At 41.4% G+C, this 18,912-nt stretch overlaps 1 protein-coding gene across 1 annotated transcript in view; it reads right to left on the reverse strand.

Annotated features, from left to right (window-relative positions):
- LOC131702136 (uncharacterized) overlaps positions 1 to 14,859 on the reverse strand; it is a 283,941-nt gene extending 269,082 nt beyond the window's left edge. The window contains exon 1 of the mRNA XM_059004196.1: positions 13,251 to 14,859. Coding sequence (XP_058860179.1) covers positions 13,521 to 14,261 — 741 coding nt within the window. The 5' untranslated portion in view covers positions 14,262 to 14,859 and the 3' untranslated portion in view covers positions 13,251 to 13,520. The remainder of the gene's footprint in view (positions 1 to 13,250) is intronic.
- Positions 14,860 to 18,912: the final 4,053 nt, after the last annotated feature.

Consider the following 18,912-nt stretch of genomic DNA (forward strand, 5'->3'; position numbering starts at 1 on the left):
CATTTATCGCGTGACTCTACTAATGTCATTTCCAGTCTGACCTTGGCGCACTTAAACTCCTCGGTTAGAGCAGAGACTGGTAGCTGCAGTATTCCTTTACCATAAAGTCCCACTCTGCTGAGGCAGCGTGGAACTCCCAACCATTTCCTGATGTATGAACTGATTAAAGCTTCCAGCTTCTCTACTGTTGTCAAAGAAACCTCGTACACAGTCAGTGGCCACAGCAACCTCGGCAGTAGACCAAACTGAAAGCACCAGAGTTTTAGTTTACCTGGTAGAGCGCAGCTGTCTATGCTCTTCAACCCTTCCACTGCTTGTTGTCTAACTTCTCCCACACGAACTGTGTCCTTTAGATCCCCGTCGTACCATCTCCCAAGACTCTTCACTGGCTTCTCAGACACTGTTGGTATTGCCTCACCATTAATGAAGAATGTTTTATCTACTACTTTGCCTTTAATTATAGAGATGCTCCTTGATTTAGTGGGCTTGAATTGCATTCGTGCCCATTCAATGTTATTGGTTAATTTGCCCAATAATCGATTAGTGCAGGCTACTGTTGTAGTCATGGTTGTCATGTCATCCATATATGCTCGAATTGGTGGTAGTCGCAATCCAGAAGCCAAGCGCTCTCCTCCTACTACCCATTTTGATGCCCTAATGATTACTTCCATTGCCATGGTAAAAGCCAGTGGAGAAATGGTGCATCCTGCCATTATTCCAACCTCTAGGCATTGCCATGTAGTGCTGAATTCTGAAGTTGAAAAACTGAATTGCAAATCTCCAAAATAGGCTTTCACTAAATTTGTTATTGTCATCGGTACACTGAAAAAATCAAATGCTGCCCAAAGTAGTTCATGTGGCACTGAACCATATGCATTAGCCAAATCCAGGAATGTCACATGGAGCTCCTTCCTCTCCTTTTTAGCTGATTGAATTTGTTGCCAGATCACATTGATGTGTTCTAAGCAACCTGGGAAACCTGGAATGCCCGCTTTTTGTATTGAAGTGTCAATGAAGCAGTTCTTTAATAGGTAAGCTGACAATCTCTGAGCAATAATGCTGAAGAAAATCTTGCCTTCTACGTTTAATAGGGAAATGGGACGAAACTGACTGATGCTTGTAGAATCTTTTTCTTTAGGTATAAAGACTCCACCTGCTCGGCGCCATGCTCTTGGTACAACCTGTTTTTCCCATGCCACTTTCATCAATTTCCACAGAATTCGTAGAACTCCTGAAGCACTCTTGTACACTCTGTACGGAACTCCATTAGGCCCTGGAGATGATGAAGCCCTTGCTTTTTTCACAGCTTGCTCTATTTCTTTCCACTTAGGTGCACAGTCCTCCATTTGGTATTCTGGTGGATTGATAGGTGGGATGTCTGACGGAATTGACATAGACTCCTGCCTTTTTGAATCTGTATGTGTTTCCTCCAAATATCTCTCCAGCTCAACCTTAGATGCTTTTAGTGTGCCATTCTTCTCACTGGTGAATAACTTCTTTACAAATTTGAATGGGTCTTTATAAAAGTTAGCTCTCGCACGCTCCTTCTTTTTGTAGCGTTTCCGTAGGCGCTCAGCTCTGCGCAATGTTGCAAGCTTATCTTTTATGACCTTTTGTAAGAGATTGAGTCCCTCCTTCTGACTTTGTTCTGCTCTTCTCCATTGGTTCCTCAGCTGTCTCCTTTCTCTAACTAAGCGTTCAATCTCCTGCTGCCGTCTAGACTTTCCAGGAATAGTTTGTACTTTTTCCTTCCTTTTTTCAACTCCAAACCTCTCACTTCCATATGCGTAGATGATGTCCCCAAATTTATCCAGCTTCTTTTCAACTGTTCCACTTAATCTTTCCAATGCAACGCAGAGATCTGTGTTTACTGTGTCCCATGCAGTTTTCTCACAAGCTCTTGGCCATTTAACTCCAGGCTTGTGCCCGTTGAGGTTCTTTTCTCTCTTATGCTGGTTTGTCTGACCGGGTTCACAAGGATCATTAGGTTCATCACTAACTGTGTCCATGCAAGTCCTCCTCACATCTATGAAAGGGGTGCTGATATCCTGCGAACTGTGGTTTGCTTCCTGTCGCTGGATTTCATTCGACTGAATTGACTGACTTCGTAAGAAGTACTGATCAATGCGAGGCCCTTGTCCCTTCTCCCTCAAGCATTTCATTCTCCCTTGATGAATCTTCAAACCCCTGACCGTTGTCGCCTTGCTCCAGCCGCAGACACAAACCTGGAGTTCCATGTCTTTGTTAACTGCAGATCTTGAACTAGTCTTTTGTGAAGTACTCTCCATACTCATATCCGTTTCCGTTCCTAAGTCGTTAACCGTGTTGTCCAACGTTGAGTCATCTTCCGCCCCCGCTCTCGCAGACTCTAGGGGTATTTTTCTCTTTAATTTCTTAGAAGCCTTGGGCGGGTGTCTCCAGCATCCTGTAAACACAGAGCTGGATACTGCCGACAAGGGTAGCTAACCCTTACCAGCCCCAATGGGGTCTCTTTCCTCCTGTCAGCTGTCTCTCCAGGCTGTCACAAGGTCTTTCCCTTGTTGCTAATTTAAATATGTGTTGCGTCTTCTCAGCGAGATCTCTAGCATTACTTTTTCCATCCAACTTTTAAGCTCGGTAAAACTTATGCGAATAAGAAAATATATGCGACAAACGCTGTGGAAAACAGTTTAAGTCGACTTTTATGAAGTTTTTACTCGCATGACAAGCTCACTAGTGGTGGTTTTATTTTTTACTCGCAACGACATTTTTTCGACACTTGCATGTAAAACCGTAACGAGCGTATTTCTGGTCCTAGCGCCCACTTCCATTATTCCTGTGACGTCACATTGTTTAATGCGCATGCTCTGATGATAAAAGCAAGTTGGCAGACGTGGAGCAAATAATAAACACAATTATTTTTAAAATTACTTAACGAATATGATGATGTCTCTGTACTTGATTTGTTTACGTTTTAAGTTCAAAGTTTCTACCCATTCATTTCAATTTAAAAGAAAAAATACCCAAAAATAAATACCTGACTACTTTAGAGAATCCTTCTGAAACATGTTATATGTTAATTCAAATCATATGATGAATACTATCCATATATGGACGATATTGGAGTGTTTCCCCAAATATAAACCAATCAGAAGTATTGGTATTTTTTTTTTATCGTGTCACTGCCAAAAATCCGCTGATTTGACTGACAATCACACAAGCAAACCGTATTGAATGTGTCACCTTTTGCTAAAGATATTGATTTAAAATAAATTACTCAGTAATTCTGCTAGAATTTGCAGTGGATGGAAAACCATTTTTTTCGCCCTTAACTCGCTCGATAAATGGATGGAAAGCGCACTTCTTCATATAAATAGCTGGAGTCTAGCTGCAGCAGAAGGTGCCCGTAGGATGACGTCTATACGTAAGGGTGCAAGAATCAAAACGGGCGGCGCCACGCTTGGGCCTGAGGGGCCGCCCACCCAGTTATGGAGCGATTGAAAATTAAAACATTTCATTCCAAACCGTATCAGACTGTAATCCGCTGCGGCGAGTCTAGTTCATCCTTCTGGTTCAAAAAATATATCCGTCTCACCCACCTCAGCACCGTTGTCATGCTTATGAAAAAAAAAGATTGGTGATTGCTGAGATATGAGATCGTACATCTTCGATACTATAGTATCGAAATTACAGCGTGTCGGCAGCATACATACAGGAACTTTTCTTTCATTGCAAGGCAAGCAAGCAACCAGCTTGTGCAGCTGCTGTTTAGTTATTTTTTACATTTGCAATTAGCTATCTAAGTACCTACACAGGGCAACAGTGTGGAGTAGTGGTTAGGGCTCTGAACTCCTTACTGGAAGGTCGTGTGTTCAATCCCAAGTGGGGGGGCACTGCTGTTGTATTCTTGAACAAGTATAACCCCAATTATATAAATCGATAATTGTATGTGATGTATTGTAACAATTGTAAATCTAAGAAATATAATACAGACAGTTTAGTCAACTTTGCAGTAAACCATAGCTTTATTTGTGTCTTACGCATTAAGAATGTCCCGACAAATTTTGTAAAAAGAAATCAATGAATCAACAAATGCGCTTTTATGTTATTTTTGTAAATAATGACTTCGTTTTCACAATTTTGTATGTGTGTGTATGTGTGTGTGTGTATATATATATATGTATATATATATATATAACAAATGTGTATATATATATATATATATATATATATATATATACATATATATATATATAACAAATGTATATATACTTTTGAAATGTTTATTCTATGTTTTCAGATTCTATTCCAAAATGCAGAGTTTTCTTAGACGAATTTAAATATTATTTTGATTCTTTAAAACAAACAAAAAACTGTAAAACTCTGATTACAATAACATATTATAATAAGATTTTTAATTTACACCCCTAGGTTTTTTATTGATTTTTCTTTTTTCTTCTTTTGTAGTATTAATATTTCTTTATATATATTATTTCTGTAGGTCGTATGCATATGTGCTTTGTATTTGTAGTGTATATGTGCAACTACTGTTATAAACTGCAAAACATGTTCGCCTTGCTTCATTTTCAGTCTTGGCTACGTTGCGCTGCTCAAACCCCGGGGACATATTTGATGTATTCAGAGTTTTAATTGATTTAAATCATGTTTGTAGTGTGAACTATTTCCTGTGACGTCAGACCTTTGGTACTTGCCTGTCCACCTGAAGTTGGGTCCCACCCAAATTTCCATTCCTGGCTACGCCCCTGAATCAAAATAACATTGTTTGTTAAATATAAACGTCATCTGTACAATTAATTCTGTTCTGTCTTCATTTTACCTATTTTAATACATTTAATATATACCATATTATATATAAAATGAAAGGCAGTTTAATCCCATCAGATTCTATAGTGGGGCCCCCATCTTCACTCCCAAAAAGCTTTTCATAATCATACAGTAGCCCCTCATTAAACCAGAGATGTCTGTCCAACATAAGGAGGTGCCATGTTTAAAAACAGTACAATAAGATCACACACATACATTCATAGTGCTCAATGCATTTTAAATGTAAATAATTGCACTGAAATAAAACTAATGTGTTTTGGGTAGGCTACACATTACATTATGTAAAAATATAAATCTGTACAGTAGGACTATACAGTATACAGTGCAGTAGTAAAATCAAATGAACACCTAGCGCACTTTTTTATTACTTTAGCCTACAGGCAACACAAAATAAATCATGCTGCTGCATTGTACACATTGGTGTACAATGTGAATAAAAGATTATTTTAAATTGAAACTAAATGATTGCAGTGTTTTATTTTTTTTTATTTTGTTATTATTATTGTTATTTTTAACTTGACCTACTTAGTAACCTAGACAATTAACACAAAATAGATAATGGCCCTAAAGATTCTCAGAATATCCTGGAGGGGTTAGTGGCACATGTGTTCCCAACACGTTGGGGAAACCAGAAATGTCATAGAAATTAGTTTTCAAGGCTGGGAAATACAACCTGACTTTAATGAAAATTAGGTACTTTCCTCTGCTGGATTGTCCCGTGCTGCTGCCGAGGGTGCCATTAGAACATAAGAACATAAGAAAGTTTACAAACAAGAGGAGGCCATTCAGCCCATCTTGCTTGTTTGGTTGTTAGCAGCTTATTGATCCCAGAATCTCATCAAGCAGCTTCTTGAAGGATCCCAGGGTGTCAGCTTCAACAACATTACTGGGGAGTTGGTTCCAGACCTTCACAATTCTCTGTGTATTTCATACAAGTTTCCGGTCATGTTAGGTTTATTTCAGATGTGTCATGCATGATTATTGTATTGCCCAACAATAAAGTGAGTGTCCCAACAGTACGTCTCACTGTGGATTTAATGTCTGTTAACCATTAAGCTGCCAGCTTATCAAATCTGGTTTCATTTGATACACATATAAAATGTTAATTCAGTTCAATCAATTTATTTAACTGTTTGTCTGTCTGTTTTTAAAATATATCCGTTTTAAAAATATATCCGTCCCACCCACCTCAGCACCGTTGTCATGGTTATGAAAAAAAAGGATTGGTGATTGGATGGCTGAGATATGACATCTTACATCTTCGATACTATAGTATTGAAATTACAGCACATCGGCAGCATACATGCAGGAACTTTTCTTTCATTGCAAGGCAAGCAAGCAACCAGCCTGTGCAGCTGCTGTTTAGTTATTTTTTACATTTGCAATTGATTTATTGATTTTTCTTTTTTCTTCTTTTGTAGTATTAATATTTCTTTATATATATTATTTCTGTAGGTTGTATGCATATATGCTTTGTATTTGTAGTGTATATGTGCAACTACTGTTATAAACTGCAAAACATGTTCGCCTTGCTTCATTTTCAGTCTTGGCGACGTTGCGCTGCTCAAACCCCGGGGACATATTTGATGTATTCAGAGTTTTAATTGATTTAAATCATGTTTGTAGTGTGAACTATTTCCTGTGATGTCAGACCTTTGGTACTTGCCTGTCCACCCGAAGTTGGGTCCCACCCAAATTTCTATTCCTAGCTACGCCCCTGAATCAAAATAACATTGTTTGTTAAATATAAACGTCATCTGTACAATTAATTCTGTTCTGTCTTCATTTTACCTATTTTAATACATTTCATATATACCATGCTATATATAAAATGAAAGGCAGTTTAATCCCATCAGATTCTATAGTGGGGCCCCCATCTTCACCCCCCAAAAGCTTTTCATAATCATACAGTATCCCCTCACTAAACCAGAGATGTCTGTCCAACATAAGGAGGTGCCATGTTTAAAAACAGTACAATAAGATCACACACATACATTCATAGTGCTCAATGCATTTTAAATGTAAATAATTGCACTGAAATAAAACTAATGTGTTTTGGGTAGGCTACACATTACATTATGTAAAAATATAAATCTGTACAGTAGGACTATACAGTATACAGTGCAGTAGTAAAATCAAATGAACACCTAGCGCACTTTTTTATTACTTTAGCCTACAGGCAACACAAAATAAATCATGCTGCTGCATTGTACACATTGGTGTACAATGTGAATAAAAGATTATTTTAAATTGAAACTAAATGATTGCAGTGTTTTATTTTTTTTATTTTGTTATTATTATTATTATTTTTAACTTGACCTACTTAGTAACCTAGACAATTAACACAAAATAGATAATGGCCCTATAAGATGCTCAGAATGACCTGGAGGGGTTAGTGGCACATGTGTTCCCAACACGTTGGGGAAACCATAAATGTCATAGAAATTAGTTTTCAAGGCTTGTAAATACAACCTGACTTTAATGAAAATTAGGTACTTTCCTCTGCTGGATTGTCCCGTGCTGCTGCCGAGGGTGCCATTAGAACATAAGAACATAAGAACATATGGGCAGCAGTGTGGAGTAGTGGTTAGGGCTCTAGACTCTTGACCGGAGGGTCATGGGTTCAATCCCTGGTAGGGGACACTGCCGCTGTACCCTTGAGCAAGGTACTTTACCTAGATTGCTCCAGTAAAAACCCAACTGTATAAATGGGTAATTGTATGTAAAAATAATGTGATATCTTGTAACCATTGTAAGTCACCCTGGATAAGGGTGTCTGCTAAGAAATAAATAATAATAATAATAATAATAACATAAGAAAGTTTACAAACAAGAGGAGGCCATTCGGCCCATCTTGCTCGTTTGGTTGTTAGTAGCTTATTGATCCCAGAATCTCATCAAGCAGCTTCTTGAAGGATCCCAGGGTGTCAGCTTCAACAACATTACTGGGGAGTTGGCTCCATACTCCCACAATTCTCTGTATAAAAAAGTGCCTCCTATTTTCTTTTCTGAATGCCTCTTTATCTAATCTCCATTTGTGACCCCTCGTCCTTATTACTTTTCTCAGGTCGAAAAAGTTCCCTGGGTCGACATTGTCAATACCTTTTAGAATTTTGAATGCTTGAATCAAATCACCGCGTAGTCTTCTTTGTTCAAGACTGAATAGATTCAATTATTTTAGCCTGTCTACATACAATATGCCTTTTAAACCCAGGATAATTCTGGTTGCTCTTCTTTGCACTCTTTCTAGAGTAGCAACATCCTTTTTGTAACAAGGTGACCAGAACTGAACACAATATTCTAGATGAGGTCTTACTAATGCATTGTAAAGTTTTAACATTACTACCCTTGATTTAAATTCAACACTTCTCACAATATATCCGAGCATCTTGTTGGCCTTTTTTATCACTTCCCCACATTGTCTAGATGAAGACATTTCTGAGTCAACATAAACTTCTAGGTCTTTTTCATAGATTCCTTCTTCAATTTCAGTATCTGCCATATGATAGTTATAACGCACATTTGTATTGCCTGCGTGCAGTACCTTACGCTTTTCTCTATTAAATGTCATTTGCCACGTGTCTGCCCAGTTCTGAATGCTGTCTAGATCATTTTGAATGACCTTTGCTGCTGCAACAGTGTTTGCCACTCCTTCTTTTTTGTGTCGTCTGCAAATTTAACAAGTTTGCTTACTATACCAGAATCTAAATCATTAATGTAGATTAGGAATAGCAAAGGACCTAATACTGATCCCTGTGGTACACCACTGGTTACCCCACTCCATTTTGAGGTTTCTCCTCTAATCAAAACTTTCTGTTTTCTACATGTTACCCACTCCCTAATCCATGTGCATGCATTTCCTTGAATCCCTACTGCGTTCAGTTTTAGAATTAATCTTTTATGCGGGACTTTGTCAAAAGCTTTCTGGAAATCTAAATAAACCATGTTGTATGCTTTGCAATTATCCATTGTCGATGTTGCATCCTCAAAAAAATCGAACAGCTTAGTTAGACACGTTCTCCTTTTTCCATTTTGGATCTTATTATAGTTTCCATAAGTTTACATATAATAGAAGTCAGGCTTATTGGTCTGTAGTTACCTGGTTGGGTTTTGTCTCCCTTTTTGTGGATCGGTTGATTTTTGTAGGTACATGCAGAGGTTTTGTTAAGCAGCTTTATGTCATTCACATTAATACTTGTTATGTAATATATGCAATAAAAATTACTTACCTGAAGCAACACCAGTGTGGATGATGATGCAGTAAAACCCTAACATTTTGTAATGCCCCCACTATTGGCTGGAGCATAGGGGTGAAAAACCCCCAGCACACAAAAATAAAATTCAAGCCCTGATAGTACATACATACAATGAAAAATGTGAAAGGCAGGAGTCATATGAAACTAAGTCAACAATTAATCAAATGCCTTCATCAGTGTTCAAGAAAGTGGGGGGTAGGAGGGGCTGTCTCTGTCCTCAAGGCTGTGTATGGTTTTGTTATGAGTGGATTAGTAGATGAGTAGATGAGAGAACCTGGAGTCTGTGTGTTTGTGTGGGTGGGGGGTAGTTTCTTTCCGAAGTATAATTGTGATGTTTAGATTTCATTTTGATACTGGATATTTTTTTTTATAAGTACGTAAATACATTGGACATGATTTGGAAACAGAAGCAGCTGACTCATAACTATAGTAGCTAACATAATTAAGTAGCTATTATTATTTATTATTATTTATTTCTTAGCAGACGCCCTTATCCAGGGCGACTTACAATTGTTACAAGATATCACATTATTTTTACATACAATTCCCCATTTATACAGCTGGGTTTTTACTGGAGCAATCTAGGTAAAGTACCTTGCTCAAGGGTACAGCAGCAGTGTCCCCCAGCTGGGATTGAACCCACGACCCTCCGGTCAAGAGTCCAGAGCCCTAACCACTGCTCCACATTGCTGCCTAACATGATGATAGATTGGGAGATGTAAGTAATGGGTAATAATATTTTAGTAAAAATTATTTGTTGTAATGACAAGTGACCACTTATGGACGTTGCGCTGTTTCAGATAGAGATGTGGGGAAGGGATACCGACTTATCTAGGAAGAGAAATAGAACTCTGTATCATTGACCTGTGACCCGGATCTGAAATGTGGCCATCTTTGAAAGGGGCAGAGTGAGTTTGCACAGGGGAGAGTGGGTGAAGAGGTTTTGCAGGAACACAAAGAATTGGTGTTTGGTCAAAAAGAGTCTTTTTGACCATAAAGAAAGTATGGACTTGTGATAGTGGAGTCTAGCCTCAAAGGCCAGTTAAAACAGAGTTTATTGGAAAAGCTGACTGGCCATGTGCTCAGTGCAGGAGTAACTGGAACAAGTGAACCAGAATAGAATGAAGGTTTCCTACAAATATGCTACTGTTTAAACAAGATTCTGATGTCTTTCTTAAAAATATTTCCCAACATAAAACCAATGTCACCTTACAATAGCTGATTTTGAGTTTCAATGTTTTAAAATAAAATATCAAACAGAACGAAATTTCAATGTACCATTTGTAATTCAGTAATATGAGAGAATTGGTCAGGGGTCTGAATACTTTTGCAAGGCACTGTGTGTATATATATATATATATATATATATATATATATATATATATTGTGAACCAGCTGCACTCACTCGGGTTCGTGCCCCTTTAAAAATACGACCCAACAAGTCAGAAATTTAGTTTTTTAAAGCGCGGATGCGCTACTTTTAATAAACATAAAAATAAACAAAATACAAAACAAAACCTGACTCCATTTTGGAGCACATACTATACAGGTAATTGCCCTGACTAACTTGCAGGATGGCTATGCCGTTTACCTGTCACCACAGAACAAACACTAACACGCTTAACAAGGCACTTACTCTCAGGACTGCTCGGAAGCAGAGCACCTTCCTTCTACCTCCTTCTACTCAGCAGCCCCGTGCAACCTAGCTGCACGTCTTAAATACCCTGCACCCGGTTCTAATTTTTAATCACCCCCGGGTGCAGGGGATAATACATAATAAAACAATTAACTAAACAATTAGCAAATTAAATGAAACAATAAAGCAACCAATCCAAACAATTAACAAAAGGTGCATTCTCCCGCAGGGAGGTTTTCACAAACTGCTATCTCACAATATATAAAGCTACATAAGAGATATTTCCAAGACCAGTGGTCCTGACCAGAGTTGACAATAAAAGGATATAGACAAAATAAAATATAAAAGATAATGTCTAGTCTACACATATGCTAGTCAAAGCGACTGTTACTATTATATGTTGCTGTTACATATTCATAAAAAAAGAAAAGTGAAATGCTGTTCTGCTTTATTTGTTGCTGCACCAACATACAAAAACATGCATGTGTTTTAAGTCTTTTTGTCTTCGGAATAGATCAGAGTTTCATAAAGCCAAAAAAGTAATGAAAGTTATTTCAAGCAAGGTCCAATAGATCATGCAGGTTTTAAATCAATGTGATATTGGCCCTTTAAAAATATTTTGTTTCCATTTTTGAGGGATTTGTAATGTATCGTTGACTGATTTGTAATGTATCAATATACATTTGCCACCGCTTAGTTCGGACGCGTTTGTGTTAACGTGATGCGGCCACAATAAGCGATGTACGGTATAAACATGGAGCACCTTGCACACATTAACCTGACTTTCAAAATGTCCCCCGATCACCAGTACAGTACACAGAACACACAAGCATGTAAGCGGTTACAAATCACCTCCCACGCACGATATCCCCAGTACAAGAGGTTAAAAATCTTTATTAAGCCAGACTCATTACAGTAATGCAAAAACATATTAAAACCTATAAATGTAATAAAAAGTTACTTTTTAATGTAAGTGCAAAAAAACAGTACAGCTACATTACTACAAATTGTTTGCAGCTAAGAACTCTGATACGCATCTGGACGGTCTTTTTTTGGCAGTATGGACGCCAAACTTTTTCAGCCTCTGCTAACATGTCCCATTCCGGCTCTATGTTCGGATGCTGCTCCATAGCACACTGCAGTGTTAAAAGTGCAGCACGCACATCGGCCAGCGTTACCAATAGACTTTATTCATGGCAGACTCAAAACGAGGCTTGGTGTTGTGCAACTGTCAGCTTCCGGCTGCCCGTGTTGTGTGTCCGATTCTCAATGTGATCCTGTGACAGAAATATAATGAATCTTGGTTGTAAATCTCCGTCCTGGCCTGTGAGGGCGCTAAGCAGCGAAAGTAGAATTCTTTGGACGAACTGGCCTGACAGTTCTTTCCCAGGGTCGGGAAGTCGGTCAGTCTGGAAGAAGGCGAGACTCCATTGCAGGAACGTATTAACCCGGAAGGGAAACAACATAGCAGCTGCAGATTGTGGAGACAGCTGCACTTGTTTACCAAGGGTCATGTGTGATAGCATTAAAGGGGATGGAGAATCGCAATCTACTCCTTCGCTTGGTTTTTGGAGACAGAGAACTGGAAGGACCGGGAGAGACCCAGAGAAAACTAAAAAAAAGTATTCAGGAGTGTTTTGTTTGTTTGTCATTGTTAGTAATTGTCTTTGTTTGTGAATCACCAGACGGCTAACACGTATCCAGAGCTGTCGCCTTGGGCCAGCACTAAACCGGAACGACACTACACCTCAGTCACTTAATAAATTCTTATCACCCACCATGAGCACTACTGCACGCACCCGGACTGGTGACCGTGTCCAGTATTATTGTGGGACAGATAACGTGTATTTATTGTTGGGCTGCAACCCATTATTATTGTTATCTCTGTGCATTACACATTGGTGTGTATTGCCAGAGGTTATTGTTTGGTCGCCGGACCGGGATTAAAAAAATTAAAGACCCCTTTTCCAAACGGATTATAGTTTCTGGTTGTGATTATTCATGCACTGCATCACCTCTACACCTGTTCTCACTCAGCAGCCACTTTGCCACAGGTCCCGAGGAAAAAAAAAAATCTTTTCATCACTTTCACAAAGATGAGAAAAGAGGGTGCAGAAAATAAGAAGAGACATTGGTCCTAATTTTCAGGTAAATAGCAAGAATCATCCAGTTTACCGATGTATCTTCACAGAACTTAACCTTGTTCTTGGTGCAGGACACTGTGTAGTTTAACTAATTATTTATAAATGGGTAATATTTTATAAATAAATCCAAATACAGAATATACACAGTAAATTATACAATTATACTTTGTAAATGATATAGTGTGTGTAACCCTGTCGCGTAATAATCCCACGTCTTTTTCGGAATACTCATATTCGGATTACTGCTGATCTTATTACAAATATTATTATTATTATTATTATTATTATTATTATTATTATTATTTATTTCTTAGCAGACGCCCTTATCCAGGGCGATTTACAATCGCAAGCAAATACAAATACATTCAAGTGTTACAATATAAGTCATACAATAAGAACAAGAAATACAATAATTCTCAAGTGTGACAAACCACAATTCAATAATACAGCAGATAATAGTGAAAGTTACATCAGGATATGATTAAATAGTGATAGTTACATCAGGATATGATTAAGTACAAATACTACAGATTAAACACTTGGCAGATTACAATATTCTGAGGTACAGGATTAAATGCAGTAAAATAGGGGGCAGATAAGAGCAAAATAAAGCATATTTAAATGAAGGGTGATAGTGTCCCAGGATACAACAGAGGAGTTCTACAGGTGCTGTTTGAAGAGGTGAGTCTTAAGGAGGCGCCGGAATGTGGTCAGGGACTGGGCAGTCCTGACATCTGTAGGAAGGTCGTTCCACCACTGCGGAGCAAGGGTGGAGAAGGAGCGGGCTCGGGAGGCAGGGGAGCGTAGCGGAGGTAGAGCCAGTCTTCTAGTGCAGGCGGAGCGGAGAGGTCGAGTGGGGGTGTAGGGAGAGATGAGGGTCTGGAGGTAGCTGGGTGCAGTCTGATCAAGGCATCTGTAGGCTAGTACAAGAGTCTTGAACTGGATGCGAGCGGTGATCGGGAGCCAGTGGAGCGAGCGGAGTAGTGGAGTAGCGTGGGCGAAGCGAGGTAGAGAGAACACCAGGTGAGCAGCAGAGTTCTGGATGAGCTGGAGCGGACGGGTGGCGGACGCAGGGAGGCCAGCCAGGAGGGAGTTGCAGTAGTCTAGGCGGGAGAGTACCAGGGCCTGGACCAGGAGCTGGGTAGCATAGTTGGTGAGGAAGGGTCGGATTCTTCGGATGTTGCTCAGGAAGAATCTGCAAGTGCGTGCCAGAGTGGAGATGTGCTGGGAATAAGAGAGGCAGGGGTCCAGGGTGACTCCAAGGTTCTTAGCTGAGGAAGAGGGAGAGAGTGTGGTAGATTCCAGAGGAACAGAGATAGAGAGATCAGAGGAGGGGGAGGAGGAGGGAAAGAAAAGGAGGTCAGATTTAGAGAGGTTGAGTTTGAGGCGATGCAAGTGCATCCAGGAGGAAATAGCAGACAGACAGGTAGAGATACGGGAGGAGATGGTGGAGTCAGAGGTGGGGAAGGAGAGGAAAATCTGAGCATCATCAGCATAGAAATGGTATGAGAAACCATAGGATGCGATGAGGGGGCCCAGGGAGCGGGTGTAGAGAGAGAACAGGAGAGGACCCAAGACTGACCCTTGGGGGACTCCAGTTAAGAGAGGGTGAGGTGTGGAGGTTGCTCCACGCCAGGTTACCTGGTAAGTGCGGTTGGAGAGGTAGGAGGAGAACCAGGCCAGAGCAGTGCCAGAGATCCCCAGGTCAGCAAGAGATGATAGTAGAATAGAGTGATCAACAGTGTCAAAGGCAGCAGAGAGGTCGAGGAGAATTAGGACAGAGGAGAGAGAGGCAGCTCGGGCACACTTAAGTGAGTTGGTGACAGACAGGAGGGCGGTTTCAGTGGAGTGAGCAGAGCGGAAGCCAGATTGGAGAGGGTCAAGCAGAGAGTGGTTGGACAGGAAAGCAGAGAGCTGGCGGTGTACAGTCCGCTCGAGGGTTTGGAGAGGAAGGGTAGGAGGGAGACAGGACGGTAGCTCTGGAGGGAGGTGGGGTCGAGGGTAGGTTTTTTGAGGAGGGGAGTGATAGATGCTTTTTTGAAGGCAGAGGGGAAGATGCCAGAAAGTAGAGAGGTGTTGAGGAGGGAGGAGATGAAGGGGAGTAGAGCAGGAGCAGAAGCTTGAAAGAGGTGAGTGGGGAGGGGGTCCAAGGCACACGTGGTGGGTTTGTGACCCTGGAGCAGGGAGGAGAGGTCAGAGTCTGAGAGGGGCAAGAAGGTGGAGAGGGAGGGCGAGTTAGTAGGGGATGTAGTGGGTGTAGGGGTTGGATCAGGAGGGGGTGCGGGGGAGGGAGAGGTGTTAAAGAGTTTGCGGATATCTGAGATTTTAGAAGAGAAGAAGGAGGCAAAGTCGTCAGGGGAGATAGAGGAGGGAGGAGGAGGGGGGGGAGGGTTTAGGAGGGAGGAGAAGGTAGAGAATAGTTTACGTGGGTTGTTATTCTTATTAGTACTTATTTGGAATACTGAGTATTCTGAATAATAAAATATTAGCCTATACGTAAACGTACTGTGTGTGGTATATGGCGGTTATATAGGGTGTCCCATGAATCATCAACACATTTAATATGAATTCAGAACAACTGCACAAGATTCAAAACACAGAGGTAACTTTATGCAAAGTCAAATATTACATTCAACACATTGTAAAATGCTGATTAACATTCATTAGTTTTGAACATTCATGGGACACACCCTGTATTGATAACTATCAAGGGCTTATCAATTAAAATGTATACTTGAATTTTATTTAATATCTGTCATATTACATATGCAGTACAGCACATACAGTACTGTGCAAAAGTTTTAGGCAGGTGTGAAAAAATGCTGTAAAGTAAGAATGCTTTCAAAAATAGACATGTTAATAGATTATATTTATCAATTAACTAAATGCAAAGTGAGTGAACAGAAGAAAAATCTAAATCAAATCCATATTTGGTGTGACCACCCTTTGCCTTCCACACAGCATCAATTCTTCTAGGTACACTTGCACAAAGTCAGGGATTTTGTAGGCATATAGTCAGGTGTATGATTAAACAATTATACCAAACAGGTGCTAATGATCATCAATTCAATATGTAGGTTGAAACACAATCATTAACTGAAACAGAAACAGCTGTGTAGGAGGAATAAAACTGGGTGAGGAACAGCCAAACTCAGCTAACAAGGTGAGGTTGCTGAAGACAGTTTACTGTCAAAAGTCATTCACCATGGCAAGACTGAGCACAGCAACAAGACACAAGGTAGCAAGGTCTCTCCCAGGCAGAAATTTCAAGGCAGACAGGGGTTTCCAGATGTGCTGTCCAAGCTCTTTTGAAGAAGCACAAAGAAACGGGCAAGGTGACACAGCTGAGAGAATTCTTCCTCTCACATCCCGTCTGGTGTTGTCAGTGTCAGTTTCTGTCATATTGTCATCAACACTCTCCTCCTCTCCTTCCACGTACTTCCATTGCGCTTCCTCTTCCTGTGTGGGTTGGCATTTTGCTTGGTAGCCAGAATTGGGTTTTAGCACTTTTTGGAACCTTTTTGACAATATAAATATTTTCCAGCAAACTAAGTTCTATATCAATGGGAATATTGGTGAGCCACGGCCAATACCTCACGAACCTTAGGTATAGCATTCGGTTATTATTGTGTGTATTTAAAGTTACGGCCAATAGCCCACGAACCTTTGGTTTAGGGTTAGGTTACTGTTATGAAATAAACTTTAGTACCTAAATTCATCACCCTTATCATGTGATCGGCCTGCAGCATATAATGATGACATCTATTAAGAGTTGCTCACACAGCACTACCCTGTGTGAGCTACCTTGTGAGTGTGCATTCTGCAGCAATACCCCTCTCACCTGGGTAGTTGATTGAGTCAATCATCCTGGAGGCCCACCAAGTGTGCCATTTACCACTGAGCCTTTACAATTGCCAGGGAGTCAAAAAAAGTATTTTCTAGCGTGCAGGTAGAGTCACTGGCAGACTGTGCGAAGTTGCCGGTCTTCGCTGGTGATTCCAAAGGGAGCGTTGCATTGGCTCTGGCACGCTCGTGGGTTAGGGAGGCAAAACCTGCAGAGACTGTGTCTCCTCATCATGCTACAGCCAGGCACCCAGTGAGCTCAAAAGTGGACACCTGTAGGGCTGACCTTTGTCCTCCAGAGGTTGGTCGCTCGCTGACTGAACATTCAGTTCTCCTGAGCTGTGTGGGAAATTGCTGCAGCCCTGGGTATTAGCTGCCGCGGAAGCCTGTAAGCGGTGCCTCAGGTCGCCACGTGGCGCAGTGGGAATCTGAACTGTCTGGGTTACCGTAGTTACGGGTGGACGCCAGCGGGGTGGTTACGGGTGGACGCCAGCACTTATTTAGCAGACTTTTGTTTATTTAGCAGACGCCTTTATCCAAGGCAACTTACAGAGACTAGGGTGTGTGAACGATGCATCAGCTGCAGAGGCACTTACAATTACGTCTCACCCGAAAGACGGAGCACAAGGAGGTTAAGTGACTTGCTCAGGGTCACACAAGGAGTCAGTGTCTGAGCCGGGATTTGAAACAGGACCTCCTGGTTACAAGCCCTTTTCTTTAACCACTGGACCACACAGGTGACCTGGTGTGGAGCAACCTCCACACCTCGCCCTCTCTCAACAGGAGTCCCCCAAGGGTCAGTCTTGGTTCCTCTCCTGTTCTCTCTCTACACTTGCTCCCTGGGCCCCCTCATCGCATCCTATGGTTTCTCATACCATTTCTATGCTGATGATGCTCAGATTTTCCTCTCCTTCCCCACCTATCACGCCACCATCCCCTCCCGTGTCTCTACCTGTCTGCTATCTCCTCCTGGATGCACTCACATCACCTCAAACTCAACCTCTCTAAATCTGACCTCCTTTTCTTTCCCTCCTCCTCCTCCCCCTCCTCTGATCTCTCTATCTCTGTTCCTCTGGAATCTACCACACTCTCTCCCTCCTCCTCAGCTAAGAACCTCAGAGTCACCCTGGACCCCTGCCTCTCTTATTCCCACCACATCTCCACTCTGGCATGCACTTGCCGATTCTTCCTGAGCAACATACAAAGAATCCGACCTTTCCTCACCAACTACACCACCCAGCTCCTGGTCCAGGCCCTGGTACTCTCCCGCCTAGACTACTGCAACTCCCTCCTGGCTGGCTTCCCTGCGTCCGCCACCCGTCTGCTCCAGCTCACCCAGAACTCTGCTGCTCGCCTGGTGTTCTATCTGCCTTGCTGCTCCCACGCAACTCCACTGCTCTGCTCACTCCACTGGCTCCCGTTCATCGCTCGCATCCAGTTCAAGACTCTTGTACTAGCCTACAGATGCCTTGACCAGACTGCACCCAGCTACCTCCAGACCCTCATCTCTCCCTACACCCCCACTCAACCTCTCCGCTCCTCCTCCACTAGAAGACTGGCTCTACCTCCGCTACGCTCCCCTGCCTCCAGAGCCCGCTCCTTCTCCGCCCTCCTTCTCCACCCTCCTCTTTTTTTCCCTCTGGACACTTATCACTCTTCCTTAAATGTGCTTTACTTGCTCTTATCTGCCCCCTATTTTACTGCATTTAATCCTGTACTTTAGAGCACTGTAATCTGTCAAGTTATTTAATCTGTAGTATTTTGTATTTCATTATATCCTGATGTAACTATCACTGACACTGTTATCTGCTCCGTTATTGAATGGTATTTTTGTTATACTTGTACTTGCTAGAACCAAAGTCATTGTATTTTTATCTTGCTCCTAATTGGATTATTACTTGTACTGTGATTCTTGAAATGTATTTTTGTTTACGACTGTAAGTCGCCCTGGATAAGGGCGTCTGCTAAGAAATAAATAATAATAATAATAATAATAATAATAATAATGAGGTGGGCCTCTGTGATCCTGCATTGGCCGTTAGGGCATACTGGGTCCTTGGACAAACCTCCTACCGGAGGGGCTCGCATCAGGGCTGCTATGGTGAAATCCACTGTCGGGAATTGTGCTAGTCCCAGCGTCCCTGCCCCTTCCAAGGAGGCCAGCGGGGCTGCATGTTTCAAGACGCTCGGTGCCAAGGCCGGTCGGTGC

This window comes from Acipenser ruthenus, chromosome 2 (genome assembly GCF_902713425.1).
Source record: "Acipenser ruthenus chromosome 2, fAciRut3.2 maternal haplotype, whole genome shotgun sequence".
Classification (NCBI taxonomy): domain Eukaryota; kingdom Metazoa; phylum Chordata; class Actinopteri; order Acipenseriformes; family Acipenseridae; genus Acipenser; species Acipenser ruthenus.